General features: G+C 48.5%; 1 protein-coding gene across 5 annotated transcripts in view; it reads left to right on the top strand.

Annotated features, from left to right (window-relative positions):
- Positions 1 to 24,496, top strand: part of PLA2G6 (phospholipase A2 group VI) — a 56,706-nt gene that overhangs the window by 11,408 nt on the left and 20,802 nt on the right. For 3 of the 5 annotated variants that reach the window (XM_070453313.1, XM_070453316.1, XM_070453317.1), the window contains exons 2-7: positions 696 to 1,083; positions 14,378 to 14,593; positions 15,631 to 15,814; positions 17,352 to 17,539; positions 19,900 to 19,996; positions 21,123 to 21,305. In XM_070453313.1, coding sequence (XP_070309414.1) covers positions 785 to 1,083; positions 14,378 to 14,593; positions 15,631 to 15,814; positions 17,352 to 17,539; positions 19,900 to 19,996; positions 21,123 to 21,305 — 1,167 coding nt within the window. In that variant the 5' untranslated portion in view covers positions 696 to 784. The remainder of the gene's footprint in view (positions 1 to 695; positions 1,084 to 14,377; positions 14,594 to 15,630; positions 15,815 to 17,351; positions 17,540 to 19,899; positions 19,997 to 21,122; positions 21,306 to 24,496) is intronic. The other 2 variants (XM_070453315.1, XM_070453314.1) reach the window with 2 other exon arrangements.

Here is a 24,496-nt window from a genome sequence, read left to right as displayed (position 1 = left end):
AACAATTTCCATGGCAGACAGTGTGACCCTGTGAGTATGAAACAGAATTTCCACGCAAACCTGTGCTACTCCTTCTGAGTCTTTATGGTCACGCTCATTTCTGAGGAGCGTGCTTTTGTGTTCTCTCAGAAGGCCAAGGGAAGCCTGAGACAGCAGGCATGGAAGGTTTTATTTTTTATTTTATTTTCTGGCCGCACCTGGTGGCATGCGGATCTTAACTACCCTGACCAGGGATCAAACCTGTGTCCCCTGAAGTGGAAGTGCTTAGTCCGACTGCAGGAAAGTCCCCACCGAAGATTTGAGACAAATGGCCCTGATGGAGTGTGAGGTGACCCTGGTCTCCTTGTGGCATCCAGTGGAGAGGTGACACTGGTTTTGTTTGTGGACTCAAAAGGAGTCACGCCAAGCTCTTTGAGTTCCCAAAAGTCGATTCCATACTTTGCAGAGTGAGAACCGCCCCGACCCCTTTTGCACAGGGAAGTGTCGCTGGTCACGTGTGTTCACGGCTGCCGCCTTCTGTGATCATGGCAGCCCTGCACCGCAGATGAGGAAACTGAGTCTCTGTTGGGGAAACTGGGTTGGGAGGCAGGACGGCACTGTTCGCTTGTGCACAGTGGCAGCTCTGGAACTTTCCATCAGCCCCCCTTCTGTCCCACTCAGTGCTGTTTCTCTTTCTTTCCCCCTCTTCTTTCCAGGTCCCTCCAGGCCCAGGATCCGGGGGACAGCACTGGTGGGGAGCCAGCGGGGTGCCGTGCAGGAAGCTGCCACACGTGGTGAGGTGGGCATGGGAGAGCGCGCCCGGCTGACCCGAGACTCCATTTTCTTCCAGACCGAGGGGGAAGGTGGTGGGGCCTCCCCACCGGCCCCCCAGAGGATGCAGTTCTTCGGCCGCCTGGTCAACACCCTCAGCAGCGTCACCAACTTGTTTGTGAACCCATTCCGGGTGAAGGAGGTGGCCGTTGAGGACTACCACTCACGCCGCCGGGTCCAAGAGGAAGGGCAGCTGATTCTGTTCCAGAACTCTCCCAACCGCACGTGGGACTGCATCCTGGTCAACCCCAGGAACCCCCAGAGTGGATTCCGGTGGGTAATGGTCAGTCGCCCCCTCCCCACCCCCACTTTGCTCCCTTGACTCCTTCCAGGTCTCAGCCTGGAGGTCCCCTGACCCACAGCAACTTCTTCCAGTCGACATCTGAGGGGTCTGTGATGGATGGGGTGGCCGCTCTTAGAAAGGAGGGAGGGACTTCTGGCCTGGATAACTTCTGGCCCATCAGGGTCCTGGCTGCAGGGACTGTGGCTGGAGCTGGATGACTCTTTCCTGCCCTGAGACTTGACCCACGTGGATGGAGGGAGGGAGGAAGGATGAGGAAGTGGAGAAAGTCACATAGGGAAAGGTCCAGGGAGCACCGGTAGTCCTGGGTCGTTAAGGCATAACTGTCCTTGTAGGGGCTGGTTGGCCGAGGTTTGTTGGGGGGAGCCTGGAAGGGGTGGACACCTGTACTTCTCAGGGTGTGCTGGGCCCCCTCCGTGGGCTAGGGGAAAAGGTAGGAAGCCAGGACAGGGCTGAGGGAACCGAGCAGATGCAGAGCTGGTTGAGAAAAGGGGAGAGGAAGAGGCCAAGGACCCAGAAGGCAAGGAACTTGGGGGAGCTTGGCAGACTGGCATCACGTTGGGCTGATGCTGATGGCCCTTCTTCATTGGTTTCACCTGGCAGGTTGTCTTATGATCCAGGGAGTGAGCTGGGAGGTGGGAAGTGGAGGTTAGAGGGTGGAATGCTGGAGCTGGGGTCTGGAAGAGCTGCAGAAATGGTGATGCTAAGGCCTGGGAGTGACCAGGAGTGAGGGCTGCGGCAAGGGCTTGCTGTGCCTGACCCTAGGCTTCTCACTGGGGGTTGTCATTGTGGTGGGGGTGGGGGTGCACCCCACTGCTCCGAACACCCTGCACTTTGTGGAGAGCAGGCTTGGGGTACTGGACTTCCTCTTCAAGGGGTCAAGATTCTGTCTTTTAAGTCTCCTCCTTTCCTTGCTGGAGGGCTTTGAACGATGGCCAAAGTACTTAAATGTGTGGGATGGGGCTGTCAGGACCCTGCTTCCAGGTGGAGGTGCTCCTATTCTATAGCTGCAGAGCTCCGGGGTAGGGGAGGGGGTTGGGGTCTTCTGAATCCTCAGGTTTTATTTCCAGAGGCCTGGGAGTCCTACAGCATCCCTATGGATGGAGAGCTGGATGCTGGCTGGTATAGATGCAACTCTGATAGCATTGAGTTATATTAGTGTGTGTGAGGCACTGGTCTGACTCTCAGCTCCTTTTACCCTCATGAACGTCCCCCAAGGCAGGGCTGTCACTGAGCCCTTCTTACAGAGGAGGAAACGCGGCTCGGAGAATTTAAGTAACTTGCTGAAGTCACGAAGCCGCTGGATAGCAGAGCCGGGCTTCAGACCCAGTCGTTCTAGCTCGACGACCCACCTCTTCCTTGCGGGCCCCTTCGCAGTGGGATGAGCTGGGGGGTGCGGGGTGCAGCTCCCCCGGGCCCATCCTGGGCCCCCAGCCTGGCATGTGGTCCAGGCGCCGCGCTCTTCTGGGGTGAGCCCTGTGGTGGTCACCTGCAGCACCGCTGTGTACATTGTGATAACGTCCACACTTCTCTTCCTGGTGCGAGTTAATCATTTGCTGCTGACATTGACTTGTGACATATGGCCCTTGATGAGCCCCACCAGCCTCCCACTGGTATCTCAGCAGAAGCAGGGCTGCACTTCCCTGGAATCCTGGGAGGAATTGATCAAAGCACATGTGACACATGACCTTCTCTTCTCAAAAGGGGACTGAGTTGTTTTTTTTTTTTCTTTCTAATTATTTATTTGGCTGCACTGTGTCTTAGTTGTGGCATTTGAACTCTTGATTGCTACATGTAGGATCTAGTTCCTTGACCAGTAATTGAACCCAGAATCCCTGCATTGGGAGCGTGAAGTCTTAGCCACTGGACCACCAAGGAAGGGGGTTGACTTTTGAGGCCCTCTGTGCTGGGGCTTTGCCTGGACACATACCCTGGAGTTTACCCATTCACTGTTTATCCAGCCCATAGCCTGTCTCCACCAAGGGCAGGTCTGTGCCCTCTAGGAGCTCAGGTAGTAGCCAGAAAATGTGAATTAGGACCCGCGTTCGGTGGACTGAATGTCCTAACAGGCTTGTGTGAGACTCGTGTTCCCTGCACAGACCTCATCTTGCTGTAATTTCTCTTTACCCTGGTGCTCTCCCCACACTCCTTGGCCCGCGACTCTTGGGCACCTGCTCTGTGAGCCTGTGCTTGCCCTTCTCTTCTCCCTCACCACTGTCTGAATTTCTGTCCGCTCCTCTTATTTTAGACAGCCCATCTGTCTCCGCCACCAGCCCGCAGAGCTCCAGAAGGACAGGGCCTGGGTCTGAGTCATTTCTGTTAATGCCCAGCTACTATCCAGTACTTGGCAGGTGTTTGAACTCTGGGGCTCTGTCCTCGGAGGTCCGCTGAACTACAACCATCAGTCTATGAAACTTGCTGTCTGTCTCCGAATGAAGGTTACCATAAGAACAACATTTAACACTGTAACCATCTCAGAGGAGGTGACGCAAAGTGTGCACGGTTTCAGTGTACATACCGTCCACCTTTCCCTGGGTTCTGTATATAAGCCTTGAAAAAAGAAATGGCAACCCACTCCAGTATTCTTGCCTGGAGAATCCCATGGCCAGAGGAGCCTGGCGGACTACATATAGTCCATGAGGTCGCAAGGAGTTGAACATGACTGAACAACTACACAGCAGTAAACTTTGGTTGACTGGATGGACCAACCCATGACCACTGAAGGTCAAAGTGTGCATGACAGGAGAGATGAGAAAGGCTTCTCTGGGGTGGTCAGGTTAGAGATGGCCTAGAGGGTGAGGAAGATTTCAACAGGAGAAGGCCTGAGAGCGCATCAGAGCAAAATCACCAAGGGAGAGAGGAGGGGGAGAGGAGGGAGAGAGTTAGAAACCCCTCTAACCCAATGGGGAGAAGCACATGGTGACCCACTCCAGTATTCTTGCCTGGAGAATCCCAGGGACAGAGGAGCCTGGTGGGCTGCCGTCTGTGGGGTCGCACAGAGTTGGACACGACTAAAGTGACTTAGCAGAAGCAGCAGCAGTAACCCAGTGGTTCTTGGCCATTTTTCCGTCCAGGACCCCCTTGAGAGTCTCAGGGTTCCCTGTCCCCCCTGCTAAATGCATACCCATGCACTTGCCTGCCATTTCCCAAATCATGGCCCCCCTGAAGCTTATCCACAGGCCCCTTCCACCAAAGCAGAGTCTTCCCCGCGCTGATGCCAGGGTGCTTTAGTCTGCAGGCTCAGTTTTAGAAGAGAGAAAAGACACAGCCCCACAGGTCTGCTAGATCCTCCCGTTTTCTATAGATCTTTCTTTCACCTCCTTGTTCTAACCTGGCCCTGACTTTACCCGAGGGCGCTGCTTTTCTGAAGGCCTCCCAAGAGTTTTCCCTCCCAGGTTCCCTCCCACTGGGCCTGGAGGTGGGGTCATGTCTTCTTCATCCCTCAGCCGTGAAGCACACCGCATCCTAGGTTAACAGCCACTCTCTTCCCTGACGGTAGGCATCTCCCCCAGATCCTCGAAGACGTGAGCCCCTGGCTCAGACCTCCCTTGCGCCATCACTGCTCCTGTCTTGACTCTTGGTGACTGTTTTCATTCACAGGGTGCCACTCCTCACACCCAGGGCTCTTGGTGCCTGACCTTTTCTGGTCCACATGGCCATTGCCTGAGCCCAGTCATCACCAGTAACAGCAGCTCTTTCATAGATACAAACCCCAAGCATCCCACTTTCTGACCTCTGCCTCCTGACTTTCCCGCTCCTTCCCTCTGGTACTCTGAATGCAAGGTGCCCACCCTGCAGATGGGGCAATGACCCTGCTGCCTTTTCACCGTCCCCACCCCTATTGTGAATTTCACTCCAGTTCAGTTGCCCAGTCGTGTCCAACTCTTTGCAACCCCATGGACTGCAGCACGTCAGGCTCCCTGTCCATTGCCAACTCCCGGAGTTTACTCAAACTCATGTCCATTGAGTCAGTGATGCCATCCAACCATCTCATCCTCTGTCATGCCATCCTCTGTTGTCCCCTTCTCCTCCCACCCTCAATCTTTCCCAGCATCAGAGTATTTTCAAATGAGTCAGTTCTTCACATCAGGTGGCCAAAGTATTGGAGTTTCAGCTTCAACGTCAGTCCTGCCAATGAACACTCAGGACTGATATCCTTTAGGATGGACTGGTTGGATCTCATTGCAGTCCAAGGGACCCAAGGTGTGGAGTCTTCTCCAACACCACAGTTCAAAAGCATCAATTCTTGGGCGCTCAGCTTTCTTTATAGTCCAACTCTCACATCCATACATGAATACTGGAAAAACCATAGCTTTGACTAGACGGACCTTTGTTGGCAAAGTAATGTCTCTGCTTTTTAATATGCTGTCTAGGTTGGTCATAACTTTCCTTCCAAGGATAAACATCTTTTAATTTCATGGCTGCAGTCACCATCTGCAGTGATTTTGGAGCCCCCCAAAATAAAGTCTGTCACTATTTCCCCTCTATTTGCCATGATCTTACTTTTCTGAATGTTCAGTTTTAAGCCAACTTTTTCACTCTCCTTGATCTTAGTTTTCTGAATGTTCAGTTTTAAGCCAACTTTATCACTCTCCTATTTCACTTTCGTCAACAGGCTCTTTAGTTCTTCTTCGCTTTCTGCTATAAGGTTTGTGTTATCTGCATATCTGAGGTTATTGATATTTCTCCTGGAAGTCTTGATTCCAGTTTGTGCTTCATCCAGCCTAGCGTTTCTCATGATGTACCCTGCATATACGTTAAATAAGCAGGGTGACAATATACAGCCTTGACATGCTCCTTTCCCAATTTGGAACCAGTCTGTTGTTCCATGTTCAGTTCTAACTGTTGCTTCCTGACCTGCATACAAATCTCTCAAGAGGCAGGTCAGGTGGTCTGGTATTCCTATCTCTTTCAGAATTTTCCAGAGTTTGTTGTGGTCCACAGAGTTAAAGGCTTTGGCGTAGTCAATAAAGCAGAAGTAGATATTTTCCCAAAACTCTCTTGCTTTTTTGTTGATCCAATGGATGTTGGCAATTTGATCTCTGGTTCCTCTGCCTTTTCTAAAACTGGCTTGAGCATCTGGAAGTTCACAGTTGATGTACTGTTGAAGCCTGGCTTGGAGATTTTTGAGCATTACTTTACTAGTGTCTGAGATGAGTGCAATTGTGCGGTAGTTTGAGCATTCTTTGGCATTGCCTTTCTTTGGGATTGGAGTGAAAACTGACCTTTTCCAGTCTTGTGGCCACTGCTGAGTTTTCCAAATTTCACTCCTTACCTAGTGTAAACTCCACAGCACATCACTGTCTTTACACACTTGCATACACTGCTTTCCTGTTGTCCTGTCTGTTCATCATGTTTACTTGGCAAAACCCCAACACAAGTTAATTCCAATTCTCCACCATGGCTGGAGGAACACCCCTCCATACTGACCGCTCTCACTTTCAGATCTCAGGGTGGATGGGCTGGATGCGAGCCTGTGCGTTTGGCAAGCCCACATGTAGGGACTTTCCTAGTGGTCCAGTGGTTAAGAATCTTCCTCGCATTGCAGAAGACACCGGTTCCATCCCTGGTCAGGATGCCATGAGATCACTAAGCCCCCATGCCACGACTAAGATCTAGTGCCTCCAAATTAATAAAGAATCTCTCTGGTTCTCTTGGAAGGCACATCTGGTCCTCCCTCCTCCACCTCCCTCCTCCACCTCCAGTCCCTCCTGTCCGTGCTCACTCTCCGCTGATGACCTGGCTTCTGTCTCACTAAGAAAGCAGAAACCAGGGGAAGAGGAGAAGAGCTCCCTCCACTCCGTCGACTCCAGCCTGTATCCACATCCAGACCCTTCCCCGTCGTGACTTGAGACACACCAGCCATGCGTCTGACCGAGGCCCTTCCCGCCTCCAGGTCATCGTCCCTTCTCATCCACGTCAGGACATCAGTTTACCAGTTCTTTCCTCTCTCTCCTACATAATTCCGTCCTCTTCACTAGATATTTCTTATTGCTGTACAAATAAGCTTTTAAAAAAATCTCCTTAACTCCACTTTCCCCCTCAGGCACAGCCTGCATTCAGGCAGTTTTCTTCTGTTTGACATATTTCACCATCATTTCCTCTCCTCCTGTTTATTCTCTTTGTTTTTTTATTTTCTGGGTTTTTTTTTTAAGTCTAGTTGATTTACAGTTTCAGGTTTATGACATAGTGGTTCAATATATTTATAGACTATAATCCATTTAAAGTTATTACAAAACAGTGACTTTATTTCCCTGTGCTGTATAATATATCCTTGTTTCCATCTATTTTATACGTAATTATTTTTTTAATATTTATTTATTTGGCCACACTAGGTCTTAATTGTGGCATAGGGGCTGAGTTGCCCTGTGGCATGTGGGATCTTAGTTCCCCAACCAGGGATGAAACCTGTGTCCACTGCATTGCAAGACAGATTCTTAACCACTGGACCACTGTGGAAGTCCCTAAATGTAGTTGTTTGTATCCCTTAATCCCCTTCCCCTATTTTGCCCCTCCTCTCTTCATGCTCCCCATTGGTAACCAATAGTTTGTTCTCTGCATCTGTAAATCTGTTTCTGTTTTGATACATACATTCATTTTATTTTTTAGATTCCATAGATAAGTGATAACATCTTGGCTTGTGTTTGTCTTTCTCCGTCTGACTTATCTCACTAAGCATAATACTTTATAGGTCCACCTTTGTTGCAAATGGCAGGATTTCATTCTTTTTTATGGCTGAGTAGTATTCCATTGTTCATCTGTTGATGCACATGTAGGTTTCTTCCATATCTTGGCAATTGTAAATAATGCTGCCGTGAGCATTGGTGCACATGTATCTCTTTGAATTAGTGCTTTCATTTTTTTTTTTGATATATACGCAGGAGTGATGGTTACTGAGGTATTTGTGACAAATCACACCACCCTTGTCAAGAAGGAGAGCACTGTGGCACCCTGGAAGACTTTCTTCCCCCCCACAAGGTGGTCATTAATCTGACTTTTGTAATTGCTTTTGTGTCTGGCTCCTTTGACCAGCATTTGTCTGGAGGTTTGTGTTTTGCACACTGCTGTGTCAGTCATTTTCAGTGCAGTGGAATCCCATTGTATAACTACAGCCTAACTTTATGTATGACCAACCTAGATAGCATATTAAAAAGCAGAGACATTACTTTGCCAACAAAGGTCCATCTGGTCAAGGCTATGGTTTTTCCAGTGGTCATGTGTGGATGTGAGAGTTGGACTGTGAAGAAAGCTGAGTGCTGAAAAATTGATGCTTTTGAACTGTGGTGTTGGAGAAGACTCTTGAGAGTCCCTTGGACTGCAAGGAGATCCAACCAGTCCATCCTGAAGGAGATCAGTCCTGGGTGTTCATTGGAAGGACTGATGCTGAAGCTGAAACTTCAATACTTTGGCCACCTCATGCGAAGAGTTGACTCATTGGAAAAGACCCTGATTCTGGGAGGGATTGGGGGCAGGAGGAGAAGGATATGACAGAGGATGAGATGGTTGGATGGCATCACTGACTCAATGGACATGAGTTTGAGTAAACTCCGGGAGTTTGTGATGGACAGGGAGGCCTGGTGTGCTGCGATTCATGGGGTCGCAAAGAGTCGGACACGACTGAGCGACTGAACTGAACTGAACTGAACTTTATGTATTTGTTGGTGTTATCAGATATTTGGGTTGTCTCTGGTTTTGGTGCATACATGCCTGTCTTTCTGCTGGGCATCTATCCAGGAATGGAATTGGTGGGTCAATGCAGTACATATTCTCAACGTCCATGAATAATGCCCATCTCATATCCTACCAGCAGCAAGTGAGATTTCCTGTTACATCACATCCTCTGATCCATTGGATCTGTACTAGTACGTAATTATGGTTTTAATTTGCCTTTTATTGATGACGTGCAGTTGAGCCCCTTCGATCGGGCAACTACCTGCTCAATTGTCTTGAACATTTAAAACATAAAGTTCTTTTCCTTATAGCATTTTGGCAGGGGTATTTTGTATGTCTGTATTTCAAGATTGTGTGGATTCTTTACCACTTGTGTGGATTAAGTGGTAAAGTATCTGCCCACCAATACAGGAGATGCAGGAGATGTGAGTTCGATCCTTGGGTCGGAAAGATTCCCTGAAGAAGGAAATGGCAACCCACTCCAGTATTCTTGTCTGGGAAATCCCATGGACACAGGAGCCTGGTGGGCTACAATCCATGGGGTCATAAGATTCGGATGTGTCTTAGTGACTAAGCAAGAGGATGAGCGTGATTCCAGATAACACACCCTAGAAAAATTACTAGAGCTAATCTATGAATTTAGTAAAGTTGCAGGATTCAAAAGTAATACCCAGATACACACTTTTGTTGGTTCCATGTGTTGTTCTGTTGCATTGTGAATGTTCCTTTTTATTCCCAGCTTTCTGAGAGCTTTCATTTTAATCATACAGTCTTATGAATCTGACTTTTTTCACTTAGCATAGTGCTTTTGCAATTCATGATTGAATGTTTTCTTCTTATTATTCCATTTTACCCATCTCTATTAGCTTGGAAATCTATACTCTATTATTATCTTTTAATGATATCTTTTGGGAGGTAGTTCTCCATGGGCCTTTTGTGTTTTTGTGCATCTTACAAGCAGAGACTCTGACTGCCTTTGTTCTACACTATCTTTACAAGGATGTTTGTCTCGTAAATAGCCATGGAAGATAGAGGCAGGGTCTTTTTCTAGAGCAAAGTGTAGGTTTGCTTACTCTTCTGTGTAATCAAGATAATATTTTCCTCCAGAGCAAAGCTTAGACAGATGTTCTCATTGATGATTTTTAACAGATTCAAGTTCCCTGCTCTCAGGGTTTCTCTCTTCTAAGGCAACATGAGCAGGTGTCACCTGACCCTCTTCTTGTCACCCTCTGGGAAATGGGTACCAGAGAATTGGCGCAAATGCTGATCCTCTGGCACAAATGCTATTGCTGTGAGTAATAAGTTGCCCTTTATCTTTGATCCAGGAATCTTGTGTCTTCTGCCAGCATCCATGAAACTGTGTCAGACAGACTTGTTAGTTTGCAACTAGGGTAAAATCTGAAACCCTTCACAGTTCTTGATAGAACCCTAGAGATTGTAACATACATCCTTGACCTTCAGTTCAGTTCAGTTCAGTTCAGTTGCTCAGTCGTGTCTGATTCTTTACGACCCCATGGACTGCAGCATGGTAATCCTCCCTGTCCATCACCAACTCCCGGAGTTTACTCAAACTCATGTCCATTGAGTCAGTGATGCCATCCAACCATCTCATCCTCTGTCATCCCCTTCTCCTCTCACCTCAACCTTTCCCAGCATCAGTGTCTTTTCAAAGGAGTCAGCTCTTCGCATCAGGTGGCCAAAGTATTGGAGATTCAGCTTCAACGTCAGTCCTGCCAATGAACACCCAGGACTAATTTCCTTTAGGATGGACTGGTTGGATCTCCTTGCAGTCCAAGGGACTCTCAAGAGTCTTCTCCAACACCACAGTTCAAAGCATCAATTCTTCTGCATTCAGCTTTCTTTATAGTCCAACTCTCATATCCATAAATGACCACTGGAAAGACCATAGCCTTGACTAGACGGACCTTTGTTGGCAAAATAATGTCTCTGCTTTTTAATATGCTGTCTAGGTTGGTCATAACTTTCCTTCCAAGGATAAGCGTCTTTTAATTTCAAGGCTGCAGTCACTATCTGCAGTGATTTTGGAGCCCCCAAAAATAAAGTCTGCCACTGTTTCCACTGTTTCTCCATCTATTTGCCATGAAGTGATAGGACAGGATGCCATGATCTTTGTTTTCTGAATGTTGAGCTTTAAGCCAACTTTTTCATTCTCCTCTTTCACTTTCATCAAGAGGCTATTTAGGTCTTTTTCACTTTCTGCCATAAGGGTCATCTGCTTATCTGAGGTTACTGATATTTCTCCCAGCAATCCTGACTCCAGCTTGTGCTTCATCCAGCCCAGCGTTTCTCATGATGTACTCTGCATATAAGTTAAATAAGAAGGGTGACAATATACAGCCTTGACATACTCCTTTTCCTATTTGGCAGTCTGTTTTTCCACGTCCAGTTCTAACTGTTGCTTCCTGACCTGCATACAAATTTCTCAAGAGGCAGGTCAAATGGTCTGATATTCCCCTCTCTTTCATAATTTTCCACAGTTTATTGTAGTCTACACAGTCAAAGGCTTTGGCATAGTCAATAAAGCAGAAATAGATGTTTTTTTGGAACTCTCTTGCTTTTTTGATGATCCTTGACCTTACAGAACTACAATTGATACTTTGACAGCTTCCAGAACAATAAAGGGGTCTTATAACCCTTTAATTCCATTTATCGCCCTTAAGACTTCTATGCCATCTATTCTTTTTATAGTATTTTAATTTAAATCCAATAAGACATTACACTGTCAGTATTTATTTAGATTCACTGCCATATTTACCATTTTTGTGGTGCTTAATTTTTTTTTTCCTGCCTCTTTGACCACCACCTAGGGTCAAGATCCTTCTACCTGAAAAGAATCCATTTATATTTCCTTTTGTTTGGGTCCACTAATGAAACAATCGACCTGTTTCCTTTTCTGTCTTTTTTTATCCTTTGTTTGATGAAATATTTTAATTTCAAATTCATACTTGAAATTTTTTTCTGGATGTGGGATTCTTAATGCAATTTATTTTCTTTTAATTCTTTAGGATGTCATCTCATTATCTCTGACTTCCATTGTTGAGCTTGTTGTTGAGCTTCATTGTTGAGTCTGATGCTTGCCTTCTAAAGACAGTTTTTTTCCTCTTTCCCTTTTTTACTGTTTTCTCTTTGCATTTTGTTTTTAGCAGCTGTAATGTGGCACATGTGTCAATTATTGCCACATTACAATATGTTGACCAATATATGTTACTCTCTGTTATTGCTATGCAACAGACTCCTCCAAAACTTAGTGGCTTAAAATAGTATGTTATTTAGCCCACAGATCTGTGAGTTGAGCACACCTTAGTTGGGAAAGGCTCAGTTTGATTCTATTGGGTTGGCCAAAAAGTATGTTTGAACCCAAATGAACTTTTTGGCCAACTCAGTACATGGTATTATCTGGGGTGACTTGACTGCATGATCCAGTTCTAAGATGACTGACAACTGGCAAGTTGGTGCTGGCTGTTGACTGGATTGGGAAGATCCCCTGGAAAAGGAAATGGCAACCCAGTCCAGTACTCTTGCCTGGAGAATCCCATGGACAGAGGAGCCTGGCGGGCTACAGTCCACGGGGTCGCAAAGAGTCAGACATGACTGAACGACTTCACTGTACTGTACTGTACTGTCGACTGGGAGTTCATTCAGCATTAAGGTTTCAAGGCCCAGAGTCATCCCCATAGGTGCTTCAGCTTCCCTGCAGTGTGGTGGTTGAGTTCCAAGAAAAAAGAGATAGAGGCTTCCAGTCTCTTAAAGCCTTGATCCAGAAACTAGGACAGCATAACTTCCACCATACTGTCTTGGTAAAACAGTTACAAAGCAAGATTAAAGGGTAAAAAGTGAAAGATAGTTGCTCAGTTGTGTCTGACTTTTTGCAGTCCCATGTACTATAGCTCACCAGGCTCCTCTGTCCGTGGAATTCCCCAGGCAAGAATACTGGAGTGGGTAGCCATTCCCTTCTCCAGGGGATCTTCCTGACCCCCAGGGGATCAAAACTGGGTCTCCTGCACTGCAGGCAGATCCTTTACCATCTGAACCACCAGGGAAGATTAAAGAATAAAGACATATACATTACCACTGCTCAGTGGCCCAGTGGGAGCAGTGTAAGTGTGAGTTTGGTGAGGGGGTAGATTAGTAATTTAGGATTTAGGATATTTTATATCCTATATATATAAGATATCTAAAATTGATGGAATAATGCTTTCCATCAGTTTTGGAAAGTTCATAGTCCTTAACTCTTCAAGTGTGGTTTCTGTACAGTTCTCTTTCTTTTTTAAAAAATTAAGTAACTAATTTTGGTTTTGGTTGCCCTGGGTCTTGCTGTGTGCAGGCTTTCTGTCATTGCAGAGGGTGGGTGCTACCCTCTGGTTGTGGCGAGTGGGCTTCTCATTGTGGTGGCTTCTCTTGTGGTCAGGTGTAGGTTCTAGTGCACGGGCTCCAGCAGTTGCAGCACAAAGGCTCAGTAGTTGCAATTCATGAGCTCTAGAGCAAAGGTTCAGTAACTGTCGCACATAGGCTTAGTCGCTCCGAAGCGCGTAGAACCTTCTCAGACCAGGGATTGAACCCATGTCCCCTGCATTGACAGGCAGATTCTTATCCACTGTAGCACCAGAAAAGTCCTATGTAATTCTTTTTCTATTCCATTTTTGTGGCTCCATCTATATGTGTGCTAGATCTTTTCATTTTATATTCTATGTGCTTAGTCACTCAGTCATGTCTGACTTTGTGGCCCCACAGACTGTAGCCTGCCAGGCTCCTCTGGTCATGGGGATTTATGTCTTTTATCTATTTTCCTGTATTTTCCAAGATTCTATCTCTCCTTGCTTTATTCTACATACTCTCTTCTGACCTATCTTCCTTTTCACTAATTTTCTATTCAGCCTTGTCCAGTCTGCTACTCTACCTAGCCATTGAGCTCTTAATTTTGGCTATTGTATTTGTCAGTTCTTCAATTTCCACTTGGTTGGTTCTTGTTTTTAATAGTTTAAGGTGATTTGCCAAAATTGTCTATTTTGTCCTCTTGAATATTATCACAGTTATTTTAACGTCTGTGTCAGATAGCTTCAGTGTTTGCAGCCCCACCCCCACCCCTACTTAGAGATCTATTTCTGTTGTATATTGTTTCTGTTGGTTTTCCTTCATATTTTCTTATCTCCTCATATGCCTGGTGAGTTTTGATTACATGCCGGGCCATGGGTATGCAGCAGTGCTTGTGAAAATATATGTGATGTTATTTTTTAAAAAAGAAAGAAAAGTAAATCCATGGCTGATTCATGTCAATGTATGACAAAAACCACTACAATATTGTAAAGTAATTAGCCTCCAACTAATAAAAATAAATGAAAAAAGAAAGAAAGAAAGAAAAGACAGGAAATCTTTTCAGATAAAAAGGAAGCACCACCTCCATGTAAGGGTGTGTGTGGGAGGAAGGAGAGTCCAGCTGGAGCAGGTCAGTCCACACCTGGAAGCAGGCAGGGACCTGTTTGAGGGGATGCAAGTCTTCGGATTCCATCAAGGGCACGGACTGAGGGCCTCTCCTGGCTGATTTTCATGTCTTCCTCCTCTGCCCTGCCTCCTCAGACTCTTCCAGCTGGAGATAGAGGCCGACGCCCTGGTGAACTTCCAGCAGTATTCTTCCCAGTTGCCACCCTTCTACGAGAGCTCCACCCACATCCTGCAAGCTGAGGTCCTGCAGCAGCTGACCGACCTCATACGCAACCACCCCAGCTGGTCGGTGGCCCACCTGGCGGTGGAGTTGGGCATCCGAGAGTGCTTCCATCACAGCCGCATCATCAGGTGGGCGGGGGACCTGACCAGGTTGGGTGGGAGGGCAGGACCCTGAAGACACTGGGCGTGGGGATGGGGAGTTCTCAGTCCTGCCTCAGTTCCCCTCCACAACATCAGAGGTGGCCCAGAACGTGTGACTTGAAAAGTGGGCAGCACTGCCTCTGGGTTGGAGTGGAGGAATGCTGACTGAAGTCAGAGAGAGCACTGTAACGTTTCTGGAGTGGCTACCAGGTGCCAGATCCCTGGTTGCTGTTTTCGACACACCATGAATCCTCTCGACATGCCCATGAGGTAGTGTCACGTCAGTGAGAGGTTATGTGTCTCGTAAGGTCACTCAGCTGACGAGGCTCCAGTTCCTTGGTGTCACCTTCCAAAGGCCTGGTTACCCTTCTAAAGCTGCAGCACTTTCATTGGTATATCCGTTCGGCCAACGCATATGTCAGTGGATAGCCCTGGTGAGGGCCCCGTGCCGGCCAGAGGGCTCCAAGCTTGCCATCCTGCCCTGAGGTGGCCACACCTCCAGTTTTCCGCCTCAGACAGCTTGCTTCCGCTCCCAGCCCCAAAGTTCAAAACCCTTCACTGTCCTTGACAGCTTAGCAGACTGTTCTCAGACATCATGATGTTTCATCTCACAATAGTTCTGTTTCCTAGGGCAGGCCTGGCAGGTTTTATTTTTTATAGTTTTTTATAGTTTTGCAGATAAGGTGATTGAAGCCTAGAAAAAGCTTGAGTGAATTGCCCATGGTTGGTGAGATTTCTGCCTTCTGCGATTCTTTCTACACCACCGCACTGCCCATTTCAGGCCGAGGTGGCCTTCAGGCACGTCCCTCATGCAGGTGTGCACAGTGAACTAAAAATGGAGGAGACGAGTGACATCAGATACAATAACACGGTGACTCAGCCCTGGGATTGAACCAGACGGCTGAGCAGGGCACGCAGGCTCGTGGACTCCTCGCCCACCTCCCTCGAGCGTGTCCTTGGCTTTCTTAGCACTCCGCCCACTTGGTGCCACGCCCCTCACCCCCCCAGCCCTCCCTCCCCTGCAGCTGTGCAAATAGCAAGGAGAATGAGGAGGGCTGCACGCCCCTGCACCTGGCCTGCCGCAAGGGCGACACCGAGATCCTGGTGGAGCTTGTGCAGTACTGCCACGCCCACATGGATGTCACCGACAACAGCGGAGAGACTGCCTTCCACTACGCGGTCCAGGGTGACAATTCCCAGGTGCTGCAGGTGAGCAGGTGTGGGGACAGGGCAACTGGTGCTGGCCACACCTTACTGTGCCCACGGCTGTTTTTGGGACCCTGGGCTCAGGTGTCACTGCCCCCACCTTGATCCTTGAGGCCCGAGCTCCTCCATGGTGGGTCTGCCCCCCATCCCACTCTTTCCTCTGCAAGCTTGTCACAGAGACACATCCTTGACCCCTTTGGTCCAATGACCCAGGGAAAGTCCTCCAGCCCAGCAAACTGAGCTCAAAGTCCAGACCCGCCCATCAGTTTAATTCAGTTTATCCCAAACACCCGCCATAGGCCTGACCCCTGGGCCGGGTGAATGCATTTCAGCTCCTGCCTCGAGGTGCCCATGGTCCAGCAGGACCTGGGGCTTAACTTTTTACAGGAACTCAAGCAAACAAAACTCCATTGGGCTGCTGTGGAATTTGTGCCAGAGAGACTCCTTCTGTTAAAGTTTTGATTAGCTGGGCAGAAAAATAAAAAATAAAAGTTGTGGGCAAGTAGATCAAGTGACGAAAAAGCTACCTTCTATATCAGAAGAGACAGAATACTGGGCTGTATTTTATTGCCTAGAATTAGAAGATTCTTCCAAAGGTTATATCCTCTCTGCCCTTGGCATTAGAATGGAACCACATTATTCCAGAAAATGTGTATTCCTGTCTTATGATTAGTGCTCTGAGGGAAGGGAATTCTGCACCCACTGTTGAACTTCACCCTTACTGAGACCCCACTGTGGGCCCAGCACAGTGCCACATGGAGCCTGGCTCCAAGCAGAGAGTGGGACACACTCTTATCAATACCTGTCCTTTATCGCTGGTCTTGTATCTGGCCCTGTAGTCTAATTAATTCTCTGTGGATAGGGGCTCTTGTCCTCTCCTCACCAAGGAGACAGAGGTTCAGTGAAGTTAAGAAATGTGCCCAGGGAGGCTCACAGAGCTGTGAGCAGCAGAACTGCCCTCGAGTCAGGCCTGGATACCAGCACCTCAGCTTCCCTGCTGGGTCCCCAACCTGTTCTCAGACCCAGCCAATCACAAGGGTCCACAGGGGTCATAATTAACCTCAGGGAGACAACTTTCAGCCACAACCAAGGAAATAAAATCCTTGCAGTTGTCTTGTGAATACTGGTATCTTGTTTTGTTTTCTTTTAGTTAAATCATACCTACACAGAGCAAAACAATATTCAGGCAGGATAGAAGGATATGCAGTGAAAAGCAAGTCTTCCTACCACCCAAACCCCCAGTGCCCATCCCAGATACAACCTGTTTTTAAGTTTCCTGATTGAGAAATTTTTCATGCATACCATAGGCAGGCCAGACCAATGCCCCAGCCAACACTGGCACAGCCGGCTTCTCCCTGCTCCTGGAGCCTCCTTTCTTTGTTGCTTCTCTTAAAGTTCTTGTCTGGGTTCTCACTGAGTCCAGCTTCCCTTTCCCTGAAACCCCAGAGGGGGACGGCCACGGTGGTGGGTGTTAGGGGAGGGACAGGTCGGGGGCCTCACTGTGTGTGACTCTCCTGCCCACCCCCGATCTTGCCATCAGCTCCTAGGGAAGAATGCGTCTGGCGGCCTGAACCAGGTGAACAACCAGGGGCTGACCCCACTGCACCTGGCCTGCCGGCTGGGGAAGCAGGAGATGGTCCGCGTGCTGCTGCTGTGCAACGCTCGCTGCAACATCATGGGACCCGGTGGCTACCCCATCCACACGGCCATGAAGTTCTCCCAGAAGGGGTGAGAGCCCGCCCTGCCCGGCACGGTCCGCTGGGCCTCTTGTCTGCAGGGCCAGCCCTTCCACTCAGGCAAACAGTGGCCCCCCTCATTAGACGGCGTCAGATCTGAGTGCCAGGAGCTGCCCTGGCACAAAGAAAGTATGAATATCTGATAAATGGGGAGTGGTGGTGGTGTGTGAATCTCAGTCTACCAACTCTCCCATGCAGGAAGGAATAGGACTTTCAAAGTTGTTCAATGATGCGCCTAAATTTCTGAACAGGAAACTCCCTCTACCAAACTGGAGAAAAACAATTTTAAACTTTTCAGGGGGGTCCCGTTTCCTGCTTCCCCAGGTGGTGCCCCAGTGCAGGAGGCCCCCCCTTACCTGACCTGGATCGTCTTTCATCCAAGCCCTTCAGTCTGATCTGCACAACACCTTCACGGCTGCAGGGCTCTATGGCTTCTGCGCCCAGCTGGAAGCCTAGGAATGTTTGGTATAGTGGCCCCAGGTCTCATCCACCTCATGTGTCCTTCCTTCCTGGCTGGTGGCATGGCTGAGATGCAGGTGCCAGGCCCTTGTCTTGGGTAGCTCTGGACCACTCTTTTTTTTTTTTTTTAAATAGAACTTAGCTGTTTTATTTATTTATGATTGTGCCATGTGGCTTGTGGGATCTTAGCTCCCCAACACGAGATTGAGTCTGCACCCCTTGCATTGGAAGCATGGAGTCTTAGCTGCCAGGGGAGTCCCTAGACCATTCATTCGTTCCTTTCTCCCCAGCCCTAGAAAGCCCTGTCTCAAGAAAATTCTCCACGATTGGTGTGTGTGTGTGTGGTGGATGTGGGGGGCTGGGGTAAAAGAGATGACTGTTTAAAAATCTTACCCAGCAGGTACAGTATCTAGAATGAACGAACGAGTGAGTGAGTCAGCTGGTCCCTTAGTTCCCGGGCACTGTGCTAAGCACTGGCCTTACAGAGATGGATGAGAGAAGCCCAGGACAGGGGACACAGAAGTTACACAGCACCTTCCAGTACCTTCCATCTACCTTGGTGCTAGATAAACATTGAGAAAGAACAGGGAGAGGCCCCCCTCGAGTGGAGGGCAGGCACTCTCACCCTCCTTCAGAGTTTTCCTCCCACTGGGGTTTGCACCCACCTCGCTGGCCTCTGAAGGATCTTGCTGTCCCCTCGAAGGTCTGGTCCAAGCTCAGCAAACCCTCCTTCCCTTGATTCTCAACTTGCACAGCCAAAACAAACTAGAACTTTCAGAAAGACCTGACCAAATGGTTGGAGACAATCCTAACACCCTCCTCCCGCCCCTTAGTCACCAGGTTACCAAGTTGCTGATCCAAATGGGCACATGTGATGGGTGATGCTCTCCCATACCCAAGGGCTGGCACGGCAGCCCCACTCCGGCTTGACTGTAGCCGCCCTACTGGCCCCAGGAACCTGCTTGTTCTAGGTTACTTCCAAGATACTGTCCAGGTTGCTCCCTCCTCCAACAGCTGCAGCCACATCCCAGGCCTCCCGTGTGGATCGTTGCACATAAGACAACACCAGTTGTCTCAGCCCTCAGTGTGCCCTGCACGCAGCCACATGCCCCTCAGGACCCCCAGGAGGCACATCCCTCTGCCACCACACGGCAGCCCCAGCAGTTGCACTCTGAGAATCACAAGTGTTAGGATTACTGGGACTGATTCCATCCCAACCCTAATCTGGAGGCCCCTCTGCTGTTGGCGTCAGCTCTGCTGAGCTTCATAGAGAGCTGGGTCTGTGAAGCTCCAGTTTCACTTCGCCTAATGTCTTCAAGGTTCATTAGTGTCATCGCAGGTGTTAAAATGCCCCTCCTTTTTAAGGCAGAGTAGTCCTCCGTAGTATTAATCTATCCCACACCCTGCCTACCGCCTCCTACAGGATGCAGCCCCTGCTTGAAACACCAGGGAGGTGGGGGAGGATGGAGGGTGGCCGTGTGCCAGGCGCAGGACCAGGTGCTGGAATATCTTTTATCCTTTAATCCTCCTTTATTCCTCATCCCATCCTGTTAGGACGGTTCCCATGTTGCAGACAGGCCGGCCACTTTTCAGAGGTCACCAGCAGGAAGCTGGGGCTTAACCTCAAGCCTGTCCAACACTGCAGCCAGCACCAATGAGAGAGATCATTGCTGACTGAAGTCATCAAGGAAGGCTTCCTGGAGGAGGGGGTTTGAGCTGTGCCTTGAGGGACTCGGGATACCATTGAAATGCCGTGACATGCATGCTGGCTGGTTTTGTTGCAACTCTGTTTGCAGGAGCTTTCCCTCACCATTTGATGAAGTCATGACCTCTTTCAATGTCAGATCGCCCCCGCCAGCCTTCTTCATTCCCACATGCCTTCTCTCTCCCCAGGTGTGCTGAAATGATTGTCAGCATGGACAGCAGCCAGATTCATAGCAAAGACCCTCGCTATGGAGCCAGCCCCCTCCACTGGGCCAAGAATGCAGAGGTAGGCAGGGTCTAAGGATGAGCTGGGTGGGCAGGGTTGAGGGTCCTGGAGCCCCTGGTTCCTTAGCTGCCAACAGGAAGGGGGTTCCTGAGAGGCCTGACACTCAGGGGATTGATCGCACAGTGGGCCCACCAGGCAGGTAAGCCTGAGGAGAGATGACATCCTGGTGTGTCCCCTCCGTGGTTTCCTCATGTGTGAACTGGGGGTCCATGGCCTACCTTTGGAGGTATTGTGAAGTCATCAAAGCAGTGCATGAGAAGATTTTCATAAATTGTCAAGTAGCTTGCAAATCGAAGATGGTGAATGGTGGTGGTGATGGTGGTGGCTGTAACTTCTTCAGAGAGCCTGGCCGAGCATCTCCTCTGAGGCCTGTCCCTGAGCCAGACTCTGACCCCCTGGGAGGGTGGAGGCCTCTGATCTCTCATCTCCAGGAAGCACAGCCCAGCAGTGCACTGGGTGCCCTCAAAGGCCATGGCCTGCTTGTAAATGTGACGGGCCAGGAGGAAGGAGCCTCCCAGCCACTGTGGGCCCCTTCATGCAGGAGCCAGACACCAAGTCAGGCCCTCCTAAAGGACTTTTGTTCACTCTGTGAGGTGGGAACTCGCATCCCCGTTTTCACAGCAGAGGAAACTGAGGTGCAGGGGGTGCAGTGGCCTTTCCCAGCTCAGACAGTGGGGACGAAGAAAGGCTGAGCTTTGGGCTCAGGTCTGTTGGGTTCCAAAGCCCAGGCCCCCCAGGACTGTTGGTGAGCAGGGGTGCATGTTGCCAAGGCGCAGAGAGGGGGTCCTACCTCTGCAGGGTCCCGGGCAGGGTCATAGGGAGTGGGGCTGTTCTGGGGCAGGGCCCAGAGGAAGCGTTGCAAGGAAGGACGGGGTCCTGTGAACTCCAGGAAAGGACTCAGAAGCCCCTTTCAAGTCACCACATCTTTAGCTTTTTGTCCCCCCGTTCCTGAGGGGTGTGGAAGGCAAGGTCTGGGGCCACCTGCCACCCGGGCTCTTCCTGCTGCTGGAGCTTTCCAGAGGCCCAAGGCCTGAGGAAGTGGCTGTGCCCAGGTGCCATCAGGTGCCACAGGCCACAGCCACTCTGGCTGCCCAGCTGACCGGGGCTGGGACTCTTGTCTCCATAGATGGCCCGCCTGCTGCTGAAACGGGGTTGTGATGTGAACAGCACCAGCTCCGCGGGGAACACAGCCCTGCACGTGGCCGTCATGCGCAACCGCTTCGACTGTGTCATGGCGCTGCTGACCCACGGGGCCAACGCCGACGCCCGAGGCGAGCACGGCAACACCCCGCTGCACCTGGCCATGTCGGTGAGCCCCAGGTTGGCTGCCCATGCGGCAGGGGTCAGGTCCCCCTCTGAGTCCAGAATAAAAATCCCTTCCTCTGCGCTCCGGGACCTCTCATTCCCATGCCTCCATGTGACATCTGGACACTGTGAGAGGGGAAAATACAGCTCTGGCTCCTGACTTTGGCCCTGGGCAACTCACGTCATCTCTGCCAGACTTGACTTCCTCATGTGGAGGATGGAGGTGTCAGTAACCCGCTTGGCAGAGGTGTTGAGTGGATTCAGTGGTAGACACCCTGTAACTCTATGAGGGATATCTAAGCAGCACATGTAACACCCAGCACAGAGTGAGCATCCCTAGGATGTTCGTTCTCATCCCGGCATCATCAGGGCAAACTTGATCTGCATGTTACTCTTATCTCCCTGGAAGGCTCTAAGCTTCTGGAAGGCAGGCCTACGTACACATCTTGGTGGCCCATGGCAGGCACTGGTCACCTTTGTTGGTTTATCATAGAACACAGTTTCTGCCCTTAAAGCGCCTGCAGTCTAGTTAGAAAACTACAGCATGAACATATTAAATGCAGGGGAGGGAGTGTTATTTGTTACAGATGTGTGTGTGTGTGTGCGTGCGTGTGTGTGTGTGTGTGTGTGTGTGTGTGTGTGTGATTGTACCCGTAATTCATAAACCATAGATACCCATAATTCTGTTCAACTTGTCTTAGAGTCATAGACTAGGAAATCTCTCTGGGACTCTAAAAGAAGTAGATTTAGGACAGATTCAAAGACATCCTGTTTTATACCAAAGGTCATAATTGTAGAGGGGATGTTGCCCAAGAGACTGAAACTGTAAATAGAACTGTGAACATTTTTAGAACTGAATGGGCCCTTTGAATTATGTAGTTGAACAGTTCTCAAACTTTTTGGTCTGTCTGATCCTTTTATACTCTTAAAAACTATTGAGAATCTCATACACTTTATTTGAATTTTATCTATCCATATTGACCATATTAAAAGTTACAAGTGAGGGATTTTCAAGATACTTATGAATTCATTTAAAAATAACAATGATTAGTTCTTCCCTGGTGGTCCAGTAGCTAAGCCTGTGCTCCCAAAGCAGGTTTGACCCTTGGTCAAGGAACTAGATCCCACATGCCACAACTAAAGATTCTGTATGCTGCAACAAAGATCAAAGATCCCGCATGCCACAACTAAGACCTGGTGCAGCCAAAGAAAAGAAAGAAAAATAATTTTTTTTACTTAAAAAAAAAAACAAGAATGATTTACCAAGCCTATGCTATTGTAAGTAACATATTTATGGAAAATCAACTTTATTTTCCAAAACAGAAAATAATAGAAACCAGTTGCTATTGTTTTATATTTTTGTGAATCGTTTTAATGCCTGGCTTCAGAGAAGGCCTGGATTTTCCCGTCTTCTGCTGCATTTATTCTGTTGTAGTATGTTGTTGAATGTGTTAAAAATATGAAGAAAATCTAGCCTCACATAGATGTATATATAGTTGGAAAGTATAGGTTAACTGTACCTTTTCAGATAATTGTGGATATTCTTTGTTGTTGTTCAGTCCCTAAGTCATGTCTGATTGTTTGTGACCCCATGGACTGCAACACACCAGGCTTCCCTGTCCTTCACTATCTCCCAGAGTTTGCTCAGATTCATGGTCTGCACCGAACTTGACAAGGGGTAGTTTCTGACAAGTTGAGCGCAGTGGACACTCTGAAGCCATTTCCTTGGACTTTTCACACTTTGTTGCAGTCAAATCTATTGGCATCTCTTGCACTTTGCATGGATCTTTTAACATATGCACGACTCTGTGTCATCTTTGGAAAATACTAGTTCACTGAGTATGCCCAGCTTCCAAATGTTGACTCTTTCATTTTACAGTCTCAACACCCCCACATTTGTAAATATCACCATGATTTCATTAGAACAGTTTCTAAATTTGGGGAAACCATTGAAGCTCATCATGGTGTATATCAGTTTTCTAGAATTCCAGTTTTTGTTTGAAAGCTTGAGTTTTATCACTGGCACAAAATACTGCCAGCTGTTTTTCTTGAAGTGACAACTCACTGCATTCATTTTTGAGAAAATGTCTCCTAGATACCCAAAGCTGAACAATTATAGTTTGCCTGCTAGTCGTTTCTCAAGTGAAAACAGTGTTTCATGAAAAACAGCTCACGACTCAGACAGTCACATGGGAATTTTCCTGAGACAACCGTCATACTTGGTTATGCCACAGACACGCCGTGTGCACACTCTCCATTTTATGACACTGAAAACACCAGTGTAGAAATGTAGTAAGATTAACATTTCTTAGTGCTTCATCAAGAGACTGGCTTTTTTTTTTTAATTTTTTGACCACACCTTGCAGCACGTGGGATCTTGGTTCCCTAACCAGGGGTTGAACCTGTGTCCCCTGAATTGGGAGTGCAGAGTCTTAACAATGGACCACCAGGGAAGTCCCCCGAAGCTGGCTTTTTAATGAATGAATTTACTTTTTACTTGAGCACGTGGCAGAGAAGAAAACCATGACAACAGTCAGTCTGTGGACACTGCTTTGCTTCATGCTTAAGGCACCACGAGTTTTATCCATAGTTGTTTTTACACCATGGGTACAAAAGTCAGCCATGGGACTTCCCTGGTGGTCCAGTGGCTAAGACTCCCGAGTTCCCAATACAGGGGACCCGGGGTTTGATCCCTGGTCAAGGAACTAGATCCCACATGCCGCAAATAATAGTGTGCGTGTTGTTGTTGTTTAGTTGCTAAATCGTGTCTGACTCTTTTGCGACCCCATGGATTGTAGCCCACCAGGCTTCTTTGTCCTTGGGATTTCCCAGGGGAGAACACTGGAGTGGATTGCCCTTTCCTTCTCCAAGTCTAGGGATTGAACTCACGTCTCTTGCATTAGCAGGTGGAGTCTTAGCTGAGCCACCTGGGAAACCTAAGAGTTTGCTTGTCACAACTGAAAAATCCCCCATGCCACAGCTAAGCCAAAAAGAAAACAAACAATTATATAAAAATCAGCAAACAGCATCTTGATATTTTTATGAAACAGTTCTAAGCTCTGGAGCCCTCTAAAGGGTCTCCATATTCATGGGGGGTCCACAGTTCCTACCTTGAGAAGTGCTAACCTAGGCCACTGCTTCCATACTTGCATCACCTGCATTCCATCTGCACAGTTTCTGGCAGATTCATGAACC

The sequence above is a fragment of the Odocoileus virginianus genome, chromosome 23 (genome assembly GCF_023699985.2).
Source record: "Odocoileus virginianus isolate 20LAN1187 ecotype Illinois chromosome 23, Ovbor_1.2, whole genome shotgun sequence".
Classification (NCBI taxonomy): domain Eukaryota; kingdom Metazoa; phylum Chordata; class Mammalia; order Artiodactyla; family Cervidae; genus Odocoileus; species Odocoileus virginianus.
This window is presented reverse-complemented; position numbering and strand designations above follow the sequence as displayed.